The sequence below is a fragment of the Amphiura filiformis genome, chromosome 6, assembly GCF_039555335.1.
Source record: "Amphiura filiformis chromosome 6, Afil_fr2py, whole genome shotgun sequence".
Taxonomy (NCBI): domain Eukaryota; kingdom Metazoa; phylum Echinodermata; class Ophiuroidea; order Amphilepidida; family Amphiuridae; genus Amphiura; species Amphiura filiformis.
In genome coordinates this window covers 13,218,718-13,235,933 of record NC_092633.1, presented here as the reverse complement: position 1 = coordinate 13,235,933, position 17,216 = coordinate 13,218,718, and the positions used below count along the sequence as shown (strand labels likewise).

General features: G+C 35.0%; 1 protein-coding gene across 1 annotated transcript; it reads right to left on the bottom strand.

Annotated features, from left to right (window-relative positions):
* Positions 1-1,091: 1,091 nt before the first annotated feature.
* On the bottom strand, positions 1,092-16,335 carry LOC140154996 (uncharacterized). The gene is made up of 3 exons (XM_072177665.1): positions 16,171-16,335; positions 4,699-4,836; positions 1,092-4,255 (listed from the first exon to the last, which is right to left on the bottom strand). Exons 1-3 carry the CDS (start codon positions 16,220-16,222, stop codon positions 4,071-4,073), a joined length of 375 nt encoding a protein of 124 aa, XP_072033766.1. The 5' UTR covers positions 16,223-16,335; the 3' UTR covers positions 1,092-4,070.
* Between the last annotated feature and the right edge of the window lie 881 nt (positions 16,336-17,216).

The following is a 17,216-nucleotide window of genomic DNA, read 5'->3' as shown; positions in this document are numbered from 1 at the left end:
ACTAAACATAAAGAAAAAATAGAGGTATTAATTATTTTCTTTGTAGGCCCTAAATGCTATCTACAGAAGATAGCAAGCAGAGTAAAAAACATGCAAATAATAATGTTCCAAAAAACATTATCTAAACGCGTTCTATATAAACTCATCCCAAAAAGAAAGTATCCAGTTTGATTTTGGCTCATAAGTCAAAGATGGGGTCTTAAATCAAGACCTACCAAAAGTATGTTACAGATAAATTTATTCCACACAGTTTGATACCTCATTTGTCCAAATCGATGCGGAATTGATTACACAGCGACCTTTTAAACGCAACGACCTCAATTTTAAAAGTTGCAGTAATTCCTATTGGTGTGGTTTTCCTGCTTCTCAAGATTAGTCACAAAGGTACCCAATAACAGAGACGAATGAAGACTGTTTGACTTCACTTCATGTGTTTTATTGAATACAGATACTCTTTTACTCCTTCCTTAATGTTTTGCCCTTCACTCTTTACATCTTCTCCTGCTGCATCAATGACTGCCAGACAGCTGCGGAGCATGCTCTCAGTGAGACGTCTGATGCGCCCTTGATCTATCGCTGCCCATAATTGAGTAGCAGGACCAAATCAATAGGAATTACTGCAACTTTTTAAATGGAGGTGATTGCATTCAAATGGTCACTGTGTCATCAATTCTGCGTTGATTTGAACACATGAGGTATCAAACTGTGCGGAATAAATTTATCTGTAACATACTTTTAGTAGGTTTTGATTTATGGCCACATCTGTGACTTATGGAATAAAATCAAACTGGATACTTTCTTTTTGGGATGAGTTTAGATGATGATTCAGTACGCAAAATCTGAGGATTCAGTACGCAAAATCCCGGAGCAAAACGGCTATAATTGGCTACGCGCTTAGTAAAATATTAGCCAATAGAAGAATGCATTAAAGCTGTAAAGAAATGTTAAAATGAAGAAGCTGACAATAATTTAAAACGGCTCTTGTATCAAGAACATAAACAAAACAAAACAAAAAACAATGATTCAGCATGTTCAGTATAACGCAAGAACTTTTCTTCCATAGACTAATTAAAAATGAAAAATAAAGACAATTGTGTCAAACAAACACTTTATTGTAAATCAAATAAATACGAAACCTAATTTGTTATACTTATGAAATACACATGTTTATTAAATTTATATCTAGGCTACATTATACACATGGATATACAGAAAAGATTCGCCTAATGGCGCATATAGGTCCCTTGACATAACTGGAACTTAAGGGGATGAATAGCAGCGTTTGCACAATATTTTGTGGGACCTGAGAGCATATCAGACACACCAAATTACATTCTGAATAAGCGGAATATCCATCTGATATCAAATAATTTTGATTTTTTGAAATTCGCAATATAAATACAAATTTCATGGAAAAATATAAATAATTGATGTTTTTTAGGTTTTTTTGGGGAAAATGTATATCTTCAATACAAAAGGTCCAAAATTTCAAATCAAGTGGTCGGCATTTCCTCCCAGCTACATACACTTTAAGTATACATCATTAGTTAACTTCGAGGGCTGTTAAATGTCAAAATTTCAAAGAATTAAATTTTGCCATAAAATATGTATTATATCGCGAATTTCAAGGAATCAAAATTATTTGATATCAGAAGGACATTCCTCAGTGCCGCCGACAAGGGGATTAAGGGGGTGCGTTGCCCCCGGGCCCGGGATCCTAGGGGCCCGTAAAAATAAAGATACATACTTTAATGGGCCCATAAAAGCAAAGAAAAAAGAACCTCAGGGAGCCCGAAAATATGGGGCAACGGGCGTTCATTTTATCCCCCGGGCCCGTAATGGCTCTCGGCGCGGCGGCACTGTTCCTCGTATTAAGAATGCAATTTGTTGTGCTTGATGTGCTCTCAGGTCCCACAAAAAATACATTGGTAGGGTTAGTTTGCAGGCTTATAGGAAGACTCACGACTAGCCCAGCTTCCAGAAATCGGACCTACGTCTGTAAAAGGATCTAACTTAATACGATTGATTTCCTTATCACTTTTAGCTATATTCTGAAACGTTTTCTGCTATATAAAAGAATTGGTCGTCAATTACGTGGTCATGGAGTTTACATTAAAAATATAACTAGTATAGTAGGGGCATAACAACTATATTAGTTGGCACTATTTAAGTCTATACGAATTTAGAAAAAATAAATGAAATGGAATGTTATTAATTGATCCGGTTTAAAAGTTTCGGTTGCTTTGCATTCTTGAAAACAAATAGCGACAAAAACGTCGTAGATATGTCGTCCAATACAAGTTTTTCGTATTGCATACATCCAGTGTCTTACTTTCGATTTTTGGTTGGCAAGTCCCATAGCATGTTTACATGGTAAATTCACCTCGACGAGCAACTTTTAATCATTTTTTAACAACGACGCAAGTAGTCCTACACGTGCAATTATACCATTGACCATCGGATCATTTTAACTGCTCTACATGATTTCTTTAGTTTAATGGTTCAAATTAAAACATGGAAAACAAACTTCTGATTGCTCATATAGGCCTATATAATGTTTGTAGGTTTACCCATTACTCAACATTTTGTACAACATATTTAGGAAAACAATAACAATGGATTTCAAGTCAATAGTCAAACAACATTTGAAATGGAAAAAGCGTTTATACAGCGATATGCCCATACACAAAATCATTTGAATTTTAACCAAACTTGCGCATAACGATACAAAATTCTAATTAATTGATTATAATGTTTAGGAATAAAAACAGCAACCTTCCCAGCAAACACGAAACTTTTTTGACGTTATTCACAAAAGGGTAGAAAAGGTTGTCAAAAACCATTAAATGTCGGGCTTATGTAATAGGGTATATATAAAAGGTATAAAAAGTTTTTATATAACACTCAAAAAACCATTTTTGAAACTTACTGCAAAATATTCTTATATAATATTATTTAAGTGTTGACGAAATGTTTGCAAAAAATATTTTACAATAACATTTTAACAACATTGTAAAAATGTTGTTATAGTGTGTTTTCATACAGACCGTTTAAAAATTGTTTTTATCACCTTCATATAACCTGACATTTAATGTTATTAAAAGTTTTTTACCAAAGCCAAAAGCCAAAACCCAAACCGTTCAAAACATTTTAAAAACGTTTTGTTTTTGATGAGATGACAATAATTAATTTGTTTCTTATAGGTGATCTGACAACTCATGTATTTTTACAGACAGGAAGGAATAGGATATGTGGTTAACATTCACCTCAATCCTTCCTCAGGAGATTACTTATATTTATTGTCAAACCAGTGCATAGTAAATTTATATAGTTTAAGGTAAATTATAGATTGATTTTCATAGTGGTTTAATATTGCTTGTAATTAAACAATGCCACAAAAAACCGAAGTGCGGTTAAATTACTCCCAAAACCGAAATGCGCATGCACGGCTTACATGGGTTACAGGAAACAAACTTGTTTTTTTAGTTATCAAACAAAATTAGAGTTAAAATTTAATATCTACTGCCTTTTTACAGGGGTTGAAACAATTTGTATCATTTCTATACAGCATATTGTACAACAAATTTGTGAACACTTAAAGAATTTACAAAACACTTGGAAGAACATCGAACAAAAAAGCTTTGATGGGTTCAGTTCATTTTTTTAACGAGTTTTGTTCCAAATCATTTTCATTTGGACCCGTCAAGTTATTTCTCACAAAATTAAAAGTGTCCTTTAAATCAAGCCTTCGCAATAAAACGCTTCGTTTTCCCCTGATTCGATCCTTATAGGGAAAAACATTCGGATGCACTTTCCCATAAAGAAAAGAAATGTTTTCAACAAAATTCTGCTTGTAACAAAACTCATCAAATTATCGCCTGATCCCAGTTTTGAACATATTTGAATATGTCATGAGAAGGCCGCATGTATGGATTTTAACATCATGTATCACTGCAGTCTGTATTATTATTATAGGTAAAAGTTAGACGTAAAAAAAACTTCATGTAATAACATCCCTGTTTGCATCCGAATTGCTTGGCACAGTAATGATATTGCTCATCTCTCTCTCTTTACATGAGAACAAGGAAGAAGAAAAGGCTTGCAATGCAGATGGCAATGCCAGATGTGACAGCCGAACCAGAGTTGCATTTATCTTTCCCGCAGCAGATGTAACACCCCGTTTCCTCTGGGTTAGAACACTTGTCTATTTCTTGGATTAGACAATTGGAACTGGTTGTGCATCCACGGTTGACATCTATAGATTTTGAGTTGGGGAAAAAAAAGGAGAAAACACCAGAAATAGTTGTTATACAGATTACAGATGCAATGAAGTTTTGTGAGCACTGCTTCTTTTTACCGTTATATTAACTCCAGGGGCTCATTTCAATATATAGGCCTAATGGAGAGGTGCATGTAGAGCAAAATGAGAGCAAAATATAAAACATAATTATGGAGTCACACTGGCTGAGAGTACGAATGTACGATTTTTGGATCTTTGGGTGAGAGCCAAAAGGAATCCTCTGAATCAAATTGTTATGGTGATGGGCGTCAATAAAAGGAAAAAAAAAACACCATGTGAAAAAAATCTGTAATAACTAAGAATTCATTTGAAAATGTTTAATGGATTTATCTATTTCTCATTATAGTTTCTTGTGTTTCTAGGGCTGATTCACATGATTTGTCATTGAATTAACATACTTCCATTCTCTTGGACGCTCTTGTAGCACTTGGCCTTATCAGCACCAAAGAATTTATCAGAACACTTGTCAACGTCGTTTAGGAATGAAATCGCCCCGGGTATACAGTCCTTACATCGGTAGCACTCCAGTGAGTAAACTGATAAAGAAAAGAAAAAAGAGAACATCATGCATTAATACATATTAGAGAAATTGCGATGTTCCAAACGCAGCACGTGGAACGTACGTTTTTACGTACGTTAATACGGTGTTAAATATTGCTAGTCTCGGTTCCAAACTGGATTGTGCTCATTCGTCACGAAGAACGAGTCAGCTAGAATAAAGACTATAATATTTGATCTAATCTAATCTAGGTCGATAGAGGGCATAGTGATTGAAAAATAACAGTAAGCTGAGTCTCTGCCTAATTCAAACAGGCCGCTTTTGATTTTGACTAAAATTTTGACTTAACATGCTGATTAAACTTAGTTGTTTTTTTGTGCTCCCCAAATATTATAGTTGCCCAAAAACATATATTTTAGTAGATTAAAGATCACTACATCCATACATCATGACTTTACTTTCAAAATGAGACTTTTTCGTCCTGAAAATTGGGAGAGTTGCATGGACTTAGACATGAGGTAAAATCAGCATATTTCAACGTAGCATCTGCGTTTTATTCTATACGTTGGAATCCAAACCGGGAAATCGCAATGTCATTTTTTGTACGCAAAGTATCACACACATTTCAATGGGCAATCACCTTGGTCTGGGGCGGACATTTTAAAAATGAATTTAGAAGAGCAGCAACGGCATCACTTGCATTACATTCCAGATGTTAAATCTACATCATATGCAAAATTTGAGGAAATTCGCACGAGTCCGTTTTATTTTAGGGCTATTTGTCTATAACTGGTCTTTACATGTAGCCCTATGGAGAGAGTGCCGTTGAGGGCGCTATAACCCCATTTTAGGAACAAAATGTGATTTAAAAAAACGGACTCGTGGGAATTTTCTAAAATTTTCAGAGTATGTAGTATGAACATGTAGAAATATTATCAAGTAGTTGCCATACCTGCTCTCCTCCGAAAAAATAAAAAGTCCTATACCTCAAAGAGACTGCGTATGAATATTGCGTTTAAATTTAGTTCATTTTTAACACATCGTATGTTCATTATCTTTGACTGTCTTTAACATATTGTGAAATGGACAAATTTTGTGCATTTTCAACGATGTATCTACGTTGATTTCGCACGTGGAATATATTCAAAAACAGCTAAATACGTGACCTCGCTTCGATACAGGAGAGTGGATAGATCAACATACGTCCGATGTCTACGTTTGGAAATCGCAACGTCTCTATTACTGCGGTAATCGCATATACTTCCATGGATCTTGCGGTTCTGTAGTTCAGGCGTTTGCACCTCCAGAGAAAGATCCATATGGAAAGGTTTGACTCTGGGTTTGGCTACAAAACGATGCTCTTATAAACGCATCTATATGCATAGCAGTTTCCACCTCGATACACCTGAGCACACAATTTCGTCCAAGCAAGTGAGTGCATTGTCTCTACACAGTCTAGTGTTTACACACACGGGTTAAGTGCATAGCACCATAAGAACTCCTGAACAACATATCCAAAAAGGCGGTTCTCGAACCACGAGTCTCGCCTGCTTTCGCGACCGCCTGCTTTTGCGATTACTTTTGGTAGAAGCAAATGAATTTGCGGTTCTCGGCTAGGCACGATTACCTGGCTGATGGTGACTGTACCCACCAAGTTTCATGCCCATACGATAGTTTTTAGTAATTTGACCTCAGCTGACCCCTGGATGACCTCGGATGACCCCAAAATGACCTTTCAAAAATTTGGCTTTAAATGATGACTTTACCCACTAAGTTTCATCCCCATAAGACAGTTTTTGTAATTTGACCTCAGTTGACCCCTGTGTGACCTTGGTGACCCCGAAATTACCTTCTAAAAATTTGTCTCTATAAATGTTGACTGTACCCAATAAGTTCCATGCCCATACGACAGTTTTTAGTAATTTGACCTCAGAGGACCCCTGGGTGACTCCAGATGACCTCAAAATGAAAGACCTTTGCAAGAAAGAAGGGATGATCACTGCCTTAAATTTGCCAAAAGCCTTGGTGACAATGAAAGAACAAATCATTTATTGCCGCCCACCAGATTTGCCATCCATGGTAGAAACTTGAGAAATAGCAAAAATATTTCTCAATTGGCTTCAAAAACAAACCGTTTTCAGCAAAGCCCTGTGCCTTATTTTGTGAATCTTTTGAATGCTAACTAAAAGGTGCTTTTTTTTGGCCGCTTTCACTTAAATTGCTCCTGTTTCCTTGGCTTTTGAGTAATAATTTTGGTTTTATTTAAAATTTTTCCTTTTAAGTTTGTTTTCAGGATATATATTTTTTTCCTTGTATTTAATGTGTATTTCTAAGTGTTTAGCAGTTTTTAAAGTGCAATATATATTCATGTTCCAGAGAGGCTGATGGGAAGTGAGTGTAATGTTTCTGTGCATGTGAGTATGTTGGGGTGTGTGTATTTTAGGAGTGCCCATGTATTGTTGCTTCAATGATTGTGAGAGTAATTTTGTATGTTGCTCTTTGCCTGTAAGTAGTAAGTGCTTGAGTTATATAAATGAGTGAGTGAGGATTTCTAATTTGAGTTTTTTGCGGCATGAATAATTTTAAATAAGTTTGGTGTGTTGTGGCAATATCAGTGCTTGATTCTTGTGCAATATTTGTTTTAAATATTTACTTTATTATTAAATGTTTTTTCTATTCCTGTTGTATTTTGATTTTAAAAGCATGTATTGATTTTGTACCTTTTATACCATGTAAAAAAAATACGTAATTTGGCCTTAGGACCACGAGGTTATTTTTTAATAAAATTGAATTGAATTGAATTGAAAAGACCTTCCAAAATTTTGGCTCTAAATGTTGACTGTACCCAGCAAGTTTCATGCCCATACGACAGTTTTTAGTCATTTGACCTCAGATGACCCCTGGGTGACCCTGGATGACCCAAAAATTACCTTCCAAAATTTGGGTCAAAATGTTGACTGTACCCACCCAGTTTCATGCCCATGCGGCAGTTTTTGCTCAGAGGACCCCTGGATGACCTAGGGTGACCTTGACCCACTAACCAATACAAACTTGTTCTGTCTGGGGTCAAGATAAACCCACCCACCAAGTTTGGGAACGTGCGACCCTAGCCTCCGAGAAAATGGTATTTTGCTTGTTACGCGTAAATTATGCAAAATTAGATATACTTAATTAGCATATTTTGCGATGAAAATTGTATCATGTTAAGTGGTTTTACGTGTCGTTAGGTATTTATCGATTTATATCAATTTAATGAGTAGTAAATTTATAGATTGTTCGCCGTGGATTGCTGTATTATATTAATTTAATTGCGTGATTTGTTAACATGATGATATCCTGCAGACATGGTGATCATGCAATATCAGGTGCAATACCGTATTTAGTATGCTTGTATATTCAAATTCTTGCAAACAAAATTGAGCATATTTAATTAAAAAGTGTAAGCTGCTCCTACAACTCAAGTAAAGGTTTCTTTACTTGCTATAATTTAATAAATTTTCAGAATTTCATTTTATTGCAATCATTCGCACGACTTTGCAATTTTATTGCAATAATATAATTCGCACGAAGAACTTTCAACCTTGATCTCAACTTTCCCTCAGTGGCGTAGCGTCATAAGGGCACGGGGGCGGGGGGCACGTGCACAATTTCGATCTATAAAAACATTTTTTTCTAATTGACTAAAAAACATCAAATTTTTGGACATTCGTTATCTACGCCGAATTTAACGGAATTTCGATCTATAAAAAAAAAGTTTTGCATCGATTACGTGTCCTGGAGTAATTTGACACAGTTTTGGACATTCAAATGTTTTAATGTCAAAAAATTGTGTCCAGTTACTCCATGCAACGTGATCGATGCAGACACGAAATTCGGTCTAATACCCGGTCTAATATAGTAATTTAACGAATGTCCAATTTTCAATCTCTGACCAACAATTTTAATATGTCACGTAGAAATGCGATATTGAATAATTTATGCCAATGGCATACTAGTAAACCATCTTCATGCCATAAACATACCAATGATTGGTTTCCTTGGACATATTCATCTGAAATATTATTACTGTGCGTGGATGCTTGATGGTTTGATGTTTTCAATTTACGTAAAATTAATGCAGGAATTGATCGTTTTAAGATGGTAGCAACATAACATAAAAGCTCATAAATCCATCTAAAAAGTAAAAGCTATAGATAGTCGAGTCGTTCAGTAAATAGCTCGGAGGGGAGGAGCACTACTATATGAAAGTATGCGTCATGTGACAGTCAATGGACATCTTTTTGAACCTGATAAACTACTCACAGGCTGACCCACTGATAAAACTGGGTAACAGAAGCTGAAAACCGTGATAAAAAAAACCAATTAAATTCATCGCTCCCTTTTCACTTCGCTGGTCAAATTTCTGAAACATATAAATATTATTATTATGGAAAGGGTTGGCTACAAAACGATTCTACTATAAACGCATATGCACAGTTTCCACCTCGATCTTCATGATCATACACCTGAGTACACAATTTCGTCCAAGAGCTTCCAAGCAAGCAGCGAATTGTCTTTACACAGTCTTTGTTTACACTACACGATTGAGTGCATAGCATCATAAGAGCTGTGTGAGCTTCTAGCCGGTGACTAGTGGAAAATAGGCATCTGCGATTGGTTTTTGTCAAAACCTTAAGTGATACCCTTCATCCAATCAGAATTTTTTTTATATCGAACGAAAGCTAACACTTCCCCAAAACGTTTTTTTATTACGTCAACAGATAACGCAATCAAAGTTTATAGCAAGGCGAATGTGGTAAATCTGTTGATAACGACCTATTCAGGCACGATTTGGTCAAATGAAAATGTAGGTTTTAAAAGTCAAAACCTCAAGTGATCCTTACAATATTTTTCAGATTTTATGTCATTCAATGAAGGAGCACACTTATATTGTCCATATACTAGCTTCATTTCAATGAGCAATGACCAATTCTCTAAAATGCAAATTTTGTTACTAATTTCGCCTGTTTTGTCATACGATTGTAAATTCAATGAACAATGACTTTGCTATCTGGAATGAGCGTTTTGAGCGTTTCGACAGTATTTTTGTGGGACATGAGAGCACATCAGACATGTCGAATTGCATTCTGAATACGAAGAATGTCTTTCTGATATCAAATAATTTTCATTTTGTGAAATACACGCTATAATACAAATTTTATGACAAATTATTAAAATTTGATATTTTTCACATCTTTGATATATAACAGTCCTCAAAGTAAATTTTATAAATCGAATGAAATATTCTTAAAGTGTATGTAGCTGGGAGGAAAAGCCGACGATCAATTGAAAATTTTGACCTTTCATATTGAAGATATTGATTTTTTCCCAAAAGACCTAATTTTGTGTGTGTTTTTTGGGAAAAAATTTCAAAAATATCAATTTTTAATCATTTGCCTTAAAATGTGTATTACATCATGTATACATTGCAAATTTCAAAAAATCAAAATTATTTGATATCAGAAAGATATTCTTCGTATTCAGAATGCAATTCGATATGTATGATGTGCTCTAAATGTCCCACAATAAATACTGTCCAAACGTTCATACCCCAAAGTGATCCTTACAATATTTTTCAGATTTTACGTCATTCAATGAAGGTGCACACTTATATTGTCCATATACTAGCTTCATTTCAATGAGCAATGACCAATTCTCTTTAAATTGCCAATCCTGTGCGAAAAGTTACTAGTTTCGCCTGTTTTGTCATTCAATGAACAATGACTTTGCTTATAAAGAGCGCTTACAAATTGATATGTTATCATCATTAGAATTATACAAAATAGGGGGCATAATTCTGTCCTTTTAGATTCGCTTTATTTCAAATTACAGCATGCTTTCATGCCTTCCCCCTTTAACATGTTTAATGCGTGACTCATCCATTCATGCATTTATGGTAATGACGATGTGTCGTACTTTTCGAGCAGGGAGATACTTGAACCTGTACTTGAATATGAAGTAAGCAAATAAATGTGGGAAATTAATAAGTATTATTTTTTCCTAGACCTTTAAATCCACTGTAAAATTAAATTACTTCTATTTTTATTTATCCATATTTATTGTAGCCAACGGCTATTATTTTGGGCATTCGTCAGCAGTGGCTATAATATGATTTGGGGATTGATACTGAAGTGAAGTTGAACTCCAAAAATGGACGCTATATAAATAGGCTACATACATGATACATGAAGATGCTCTATGCATTTCATGTCAATTTCAAATGTACATGTTGGCAGGCTAGTCATAAACATAAACAAGTCTGATAGATCTGAAAAATTTTGGGGTGAATAAAGAGCATCTTAAATACCTGAATATAATCACATATTCGCCCTATTCGACCCCTCAATGCATATTATGCGCGTGTGCAGGGTTTATAAACTGATCAAGCATAAGTTTTACCGTGCTCAAGATACTTGGGTATGTTTTAACAGCTGAATAAGGGCTCGGATAGCAGCGTTTTCACGTATTTTTGTGGGATCTGAGAGCACATCAGACATATCGAATTGCATTTTGAATACGAAGAATGTCCTTCTGATATCATATAGCCTAATTGTGATTTTTTTTTAAATTCGCGATATAATATACATTTTATGGCAAATGATATTTTTGAAATTTACCAGTCACGACAAATTGATATTTTTGAAATTTACCAGAACAAAAAATACTGTGCAAACGTTGCTATCCGATTCCTTAATGATATTATGCTTTATAGGCGGGAACGATTTACACACACGATTTAAGACCAGTTTAGCCTTTCACCCTTCTCATGGTTTTGCAAATTTTCTTTATAAATAAAATAAATAAATAAATAAATAAATAAATAAATAAATAAATAAATAAATAAATAAATAAATAAATAAATAAATAAATAAATAAATAAATAAATAAATAAATAAATAAATAAATAAATAAATAAATAAATAAATAAATAAATTTCATGCCTAAAAAGGCAATTGTCAGTCGACGACGTGTCTATTCTGGAAGGTCTGCTCTTTGAATTTTTATATGCTCTCCCTTTATTGGGATTGAGCACTCTATTCGAAAAAGAGTCTATGAGTAAAAAAATTTAAAACATTTGTGATGAACATCATGAAGTCGGACTTTCATTTACAGGTCGTTCATCTCGGTTACTGACCTCTCTGCTCAAAATAGGGGAGGGGGCGATTTGACATTTCACCTCTGGTCTGGGGGCATCTGGTACACCTGCATGCAAACACATGCATTTCTATGGTTACATAGTTATTGATGGGTGCGGTCACATACCCAGCAAATAATTTCAATGATTGTGAAGAGGTTAAACAGGGTATTCCAATAAAATGACAGATTGGGGCTGTACCACAATTTTCAAAATATAGGCCTCATATAAAAAAAGGAAATACAATAATGTGCTTACAGAAATGGTGTGCCCATTTTATTTGTCTATACCAACTTGTGTGAATTTCTCATTGGATCCTTAAAAGGGCATTTCGTGATCCACAGCCTCATCCCCAACTTTTCTAAAAAAAAGTTGAGATTTTTATACCATTGGAAACCTCTGGCTACGCAATGTTTATGTACCAAAAATGTCTTGCAGATTAATTCGTTTAGCAAAAATATCGTCAAATTTGAATTTTGTTCTGGTATACCAGAACGAAATTACAACAGCGGCCTATGAGCATGATTAGCCTATAATCATGAATAACTCGCAAACGCAAAATCGGAATCAACTGAAATGTTGGGAATAAGCTTTTTTCATGAATATCTACTGACAAATGTAATAAAAAGAGGATGCTAGCCCATGATGTAACACTTCTAGTTGTCCCATTCCATGTTTGCCAATATACACTCATGCAGGAAAGTTGAGATCAATGTTGAAAGTTCTTCGTGCGAATTATATTATTTCAATAAAAATTAAATTTCTGAAAATTTATTAAATTATAGCAAGTAAAGAATCCTTTATTTGAAGTAGCCCTATACTAGTATAGGGCCTTTTGACTGTGGTGAATCCAAAACCATGCTATATCATAAAACCTGGCTATATCCAGAGAACTGCTACTCTGTGACTGCTATTCGGGCGGAGCGGTTAGTGGGTTTTAGCGGCCCATTCAGTGATTTGCTCATCCGGACGATCGTAAAAATCATCAAAATTCAGATTTTGGTACCTTTGTAATTGGCATAGATGTGCTAACATAGCCTGCTAGTGGTTCGGTCGAAAGCCGTGTATTTTAGACAAAATAAAGCATTTGCATGATTCTGGACTTTTGATACTGACAGTACAAAAAGTCACTCTCCACGTACCAACACGCGTTGCGTATTGTTTCTACTACTTATTACATCAGTAGCTACTATTTTAAACAAAATACACAATTTTAACTGTTTTTCATATTTGAATTGACCGTTAGTTTGCCTCGGTGACCTTTAATTGCTTATTTTGTTTTCTACTACAAACTTTAAGCGTCTGTTTTAAATCAATTTAGACTCTACTTCCCCCGTGTTAGAAACACTGGACTAGGAAGTTTTTCCAGTCGATTGGTGGCGCACTGTACGAAAATCTCGATTTTCTCGAGTCGATCTGAGTTGAAGTAGAAAACCTCTCTAAAACTTCTGTTTTTGACTAATTTGTCGATGTATTCAGGGAAAAGTGGTTTAATGAAATTCTGTAGACTTATTCTTTATTTCTAAGCAACTCTGACAAATTTCCATTTTTTAAATGTTCCTGTGAAATCACTGAAAGGGCCTTTAAACGGCCCTATAGTAGGGCGAACTTGTGGGACCACTTTACACTTTTTAATTAAATATGCTCAATTTTGTTTGTTTGTAAGAATTTGAATATTCAAGCATAATACGGTATTGCACCTGGTATTGCATGATCACCCTGTCTGCGGGATATCACGCAATTTAATTAATATACTAGTAATACAGCAATCCACGGCGAACAAAAATCTACTATTACTCATAAAATCGATATAAATACCTAACGACACGTAAAACCACATGCACATAACATGATAAAATTGAAACAGTCCGAAAATATGAATCAAAAATCCTTTGTTCATGGTTCTGAAAAAACAGGAGTTGCTTGCATTTTAATTTATTCTATTTACACTATTTTTCTCACTTGCCCGATGCAAATTAATATAAAAACTTTTCTCGATCTGATCAGTGAAGTGACACTCACTTTACACTTTCCTGATCTCTGATCGACGAGAAACATAACAAAAGTTCGATGGAGTCGCTATATTCCTTTTCGACAATGATTTAGGTTGGTAAAAACTATAGTATAACATGATAAAACTATAGACTCCGTAGTCCACTTGTGCATTATCCATAGGGCCTACTATAAGCATAAAACTGTGATTTGTATTAATTTGTGTACAAATTGATTGATTTTCACATCTGATCTTTTAAGTCACCGTTCTTCCTCTGTTTGTTATTTCGAGATATGAAAAGGACCATATGAATATTGACCCGGGTCTTATGATGAGTGTCACCCCGGGTGGGGAAACATTTTTTATTATATTCTTTACTTTTTTCCTCTTTCATTTGACACCGCTCAGGTGGTCATACCTTCGTGACATTTTGAGATATGTCCAATTCAGACCAAAAGGTTGCTCAGTAAGTATAAGTTAGTATTAAGTAACATACACTAATATCCATGTAGGCTGATACCATTTCATGGTTCAGCAAAAATCGACTGTGGCACAGTCTAGTATAAAAGCCTCCCATTGAAAATCATCCAGAAAAACACCCTGAGGGAAGGATAGTCTGGTCTTGCAAATAATGGGCAAATAACTTTCACCGAGGCCATCCAATATGCCCTGCATGAGTAGGACTACTTGTATCAGTACAGGCTATGATAATTTTCCACGTCTGTTTTTCTATTGGTCAATCAACGTTGATATTTTGGGTTGGAATTTACAACATTTCACACTTACGTTTGGATCGGGGAGTGGTTAGGGCGTAATCGGACTTTTGGTTTGTTAATAATATAGGCTGGCCCAGCAAACACAAAACGTTTTCAACATCATTTGCAAAAGGTTATAAAAGGTTGTTAGAAAACGTTTCAATGTCGGGTTATATAAAGGGTATATTAAGGGTATAAAACGTTTTCATAACATTAAAAAACATTTCTTGATAATCAACTGCTCAGCAAACACAAAATGTTTTATAGAAAACGTTTAAATGTCGGGTTATATAAAGGGTATAAAACGTTTTTATAACGTTCCAAAAACATTTTTGAAAACTTGATACAAAACATTCTAAACAAAATGTTATTTTGGGGTAGACAAAATATTTTGCAAAAATGTTTGCCCAAAATATTTGCAATAACGTTTTAAAAACGTTTTCATGACCTTTATATAACCCGACATTTAAATGTTATTAAAACGTTTTGAAAAATAAATTTTAAGAACATTTGGAAAAATTGTTTGCAAAAATAGTTTACAATAACATTTTGAAAACATTTTAAAAATATTGTTGTAGTGTGTTTTCATATCAAACGTTTTAAAACGTTTTCATGACCTTTATATAACCCGACATTTTAATGTTATTAAAACGTTTTTTACCGAAACCAAAAGCCAAAATATAACTTATTTAAAACGTTTTTAAAACGTTTTTGTGTTTGCTGGGGGGTTATATATAGATTTTAAACACTTTTACAGTCACCGTATTATATGGCGCGGTAAAAGTCAAGTACGTTGTACCCTAGGTACCCTTACAATGATAATGTAATTTCAGACGATTCTTGTAAGTCTACCTGATTTCCATCCCCAGGGAGGCCACTTAAAAGTAATAATATGTTCTATATGGTTATAGTATACAATACATCATATTAAATGCGTGACCATTACTTTCAAGATATCGTGAAAAAAGTTTCACCGTCGAGAATTACTAAAAAATCCCGGGTACCGTTACTTTTATCCTTTTCGATCATTTAGGCTACACTCTATGTGCTATCATTTGCCCCGTATTCCGAAATTTCCATCCTATACTGAGTTAAAATCATAGACATAGATCCGATTATTTCACCTTTGGACCATATTTCACTATAGCTTCCCGCGTTGTGTAGTTTACCATGCATAAACTTATTCTGTCACCAAAAAGTAGCCTACTCGATTCATAGTAATTTCAATTTCCTTTAGCATATTTTCATCGCAAAATTCCCTTTTCTATTCGGGACGGACTGAAGCTTTGCAAGATTTCCGTATATTAAAGCATGATGAAATGATGATGATGATCATGCAATCAGCTCAGCTAGCTCAGTGCACAAAACAAAAGGTGGGTATATTAATTATATATTATAGCTTATATTCGTTTCCTGGTAACATTTTGCTAACATATAAAATCATCTTACCAAAAGAGACAAGAGCACACAGGAAAAGGCATGATATGTAGAATGTCTTCATCTTGTTCCCATCAGTCTAATACATCCAGTGACGAGCGATGATGATGATATTATACCGATACCGGCAATGATAGATGCAGTGAAGTAGATCAAACTCTTGCATGTAGGTGACTCAGTCTTGTAATATGCACGGCACCGTCTACATGGTCTAATTCTGGTCCAATTCGCATGCACAGAGCGCCCAAATGTCAGGGTTCGAAGTACGACTGACGTAGGTGGCACTAGCCGCACTTACCATGCTTTTCCCTGCTAGCGCTAAAAACTCGAACTTGGGGAGGACATTAATTGGGTTTCAAGTGGGGGAAACTTTACAAATTTGTAACACCCACCCTTTCCACCCACTCAAAAAACCCAGACATTGTGAAAAAAGTGCGCCAGCAAACACAAAAAGTTTTACAGAAAACGTCTTTAATAATAACATCCAGACATTATGCAGTCATGTCTACAGCAGAATTCACCACGACCTTTGCAGGACTTAAACCCCATTACACCAAGATAACCCTCATTCAAAACAGCTCAAGTATGTTAAATCAGGGATGTGTCTCATATCCCTGGTTAAATCCATAAACATATGTTTCTGATTTCCTGTGCGATATCGCAATGTGCTGTGGTGAAATAGGTATTATTTCAGGTGACTGGGATTGCTCTGGACTGGTTGAGGTCCTATTTTACTGGTAGAACAACAACTGTTGTGATTGATGGTGTCTACTCAATGGCAAAGACCATGGACTATGGACTACCTCAGGGCTCAATTTTGGGCCCCCGAGGTTTCACAGTGTAACAATTCCAATAGGCAGGATCATCAAAAACCACTCGCTTTCATACCACATGTACGCGGACGATATACAGATTTTCTGTAGTTTTGAGCCATCTAACCCATCATCAATTGAAACCGCTTTGTCATCAATAACATCTTGTATCAAAGAAATCAGAACATGGATGACATTTAATTTCTTGAAATTAAACAACGACAAAACGGAATTCTTGGTTATATC

Bases quoted from the DNA above. Each gene is read 5' to 3' on its own strand.
- LOC140154996 (XM_072177665.1), bottom strand. From the start codon at position 16,222: ATGAAGACATTCTACATATCATGCCTTTTCCTGTGTGCTCTTGTCTCT. The intron at 4,837-16,170 runs GTAAGATGATTT...TTTCTTTATCAG, and splicing joins GTGTGCTCTTGTCTCTTTTG to TTTACTCACTGGAGTGCTAC. The intron at 4,256-4,698 runs GTATGTTAATTC...CAAAATCTATAG, and splicing joins GAGCGTCCAAGAGAATGGAA to ATGTCAACCGTGGATGCACA.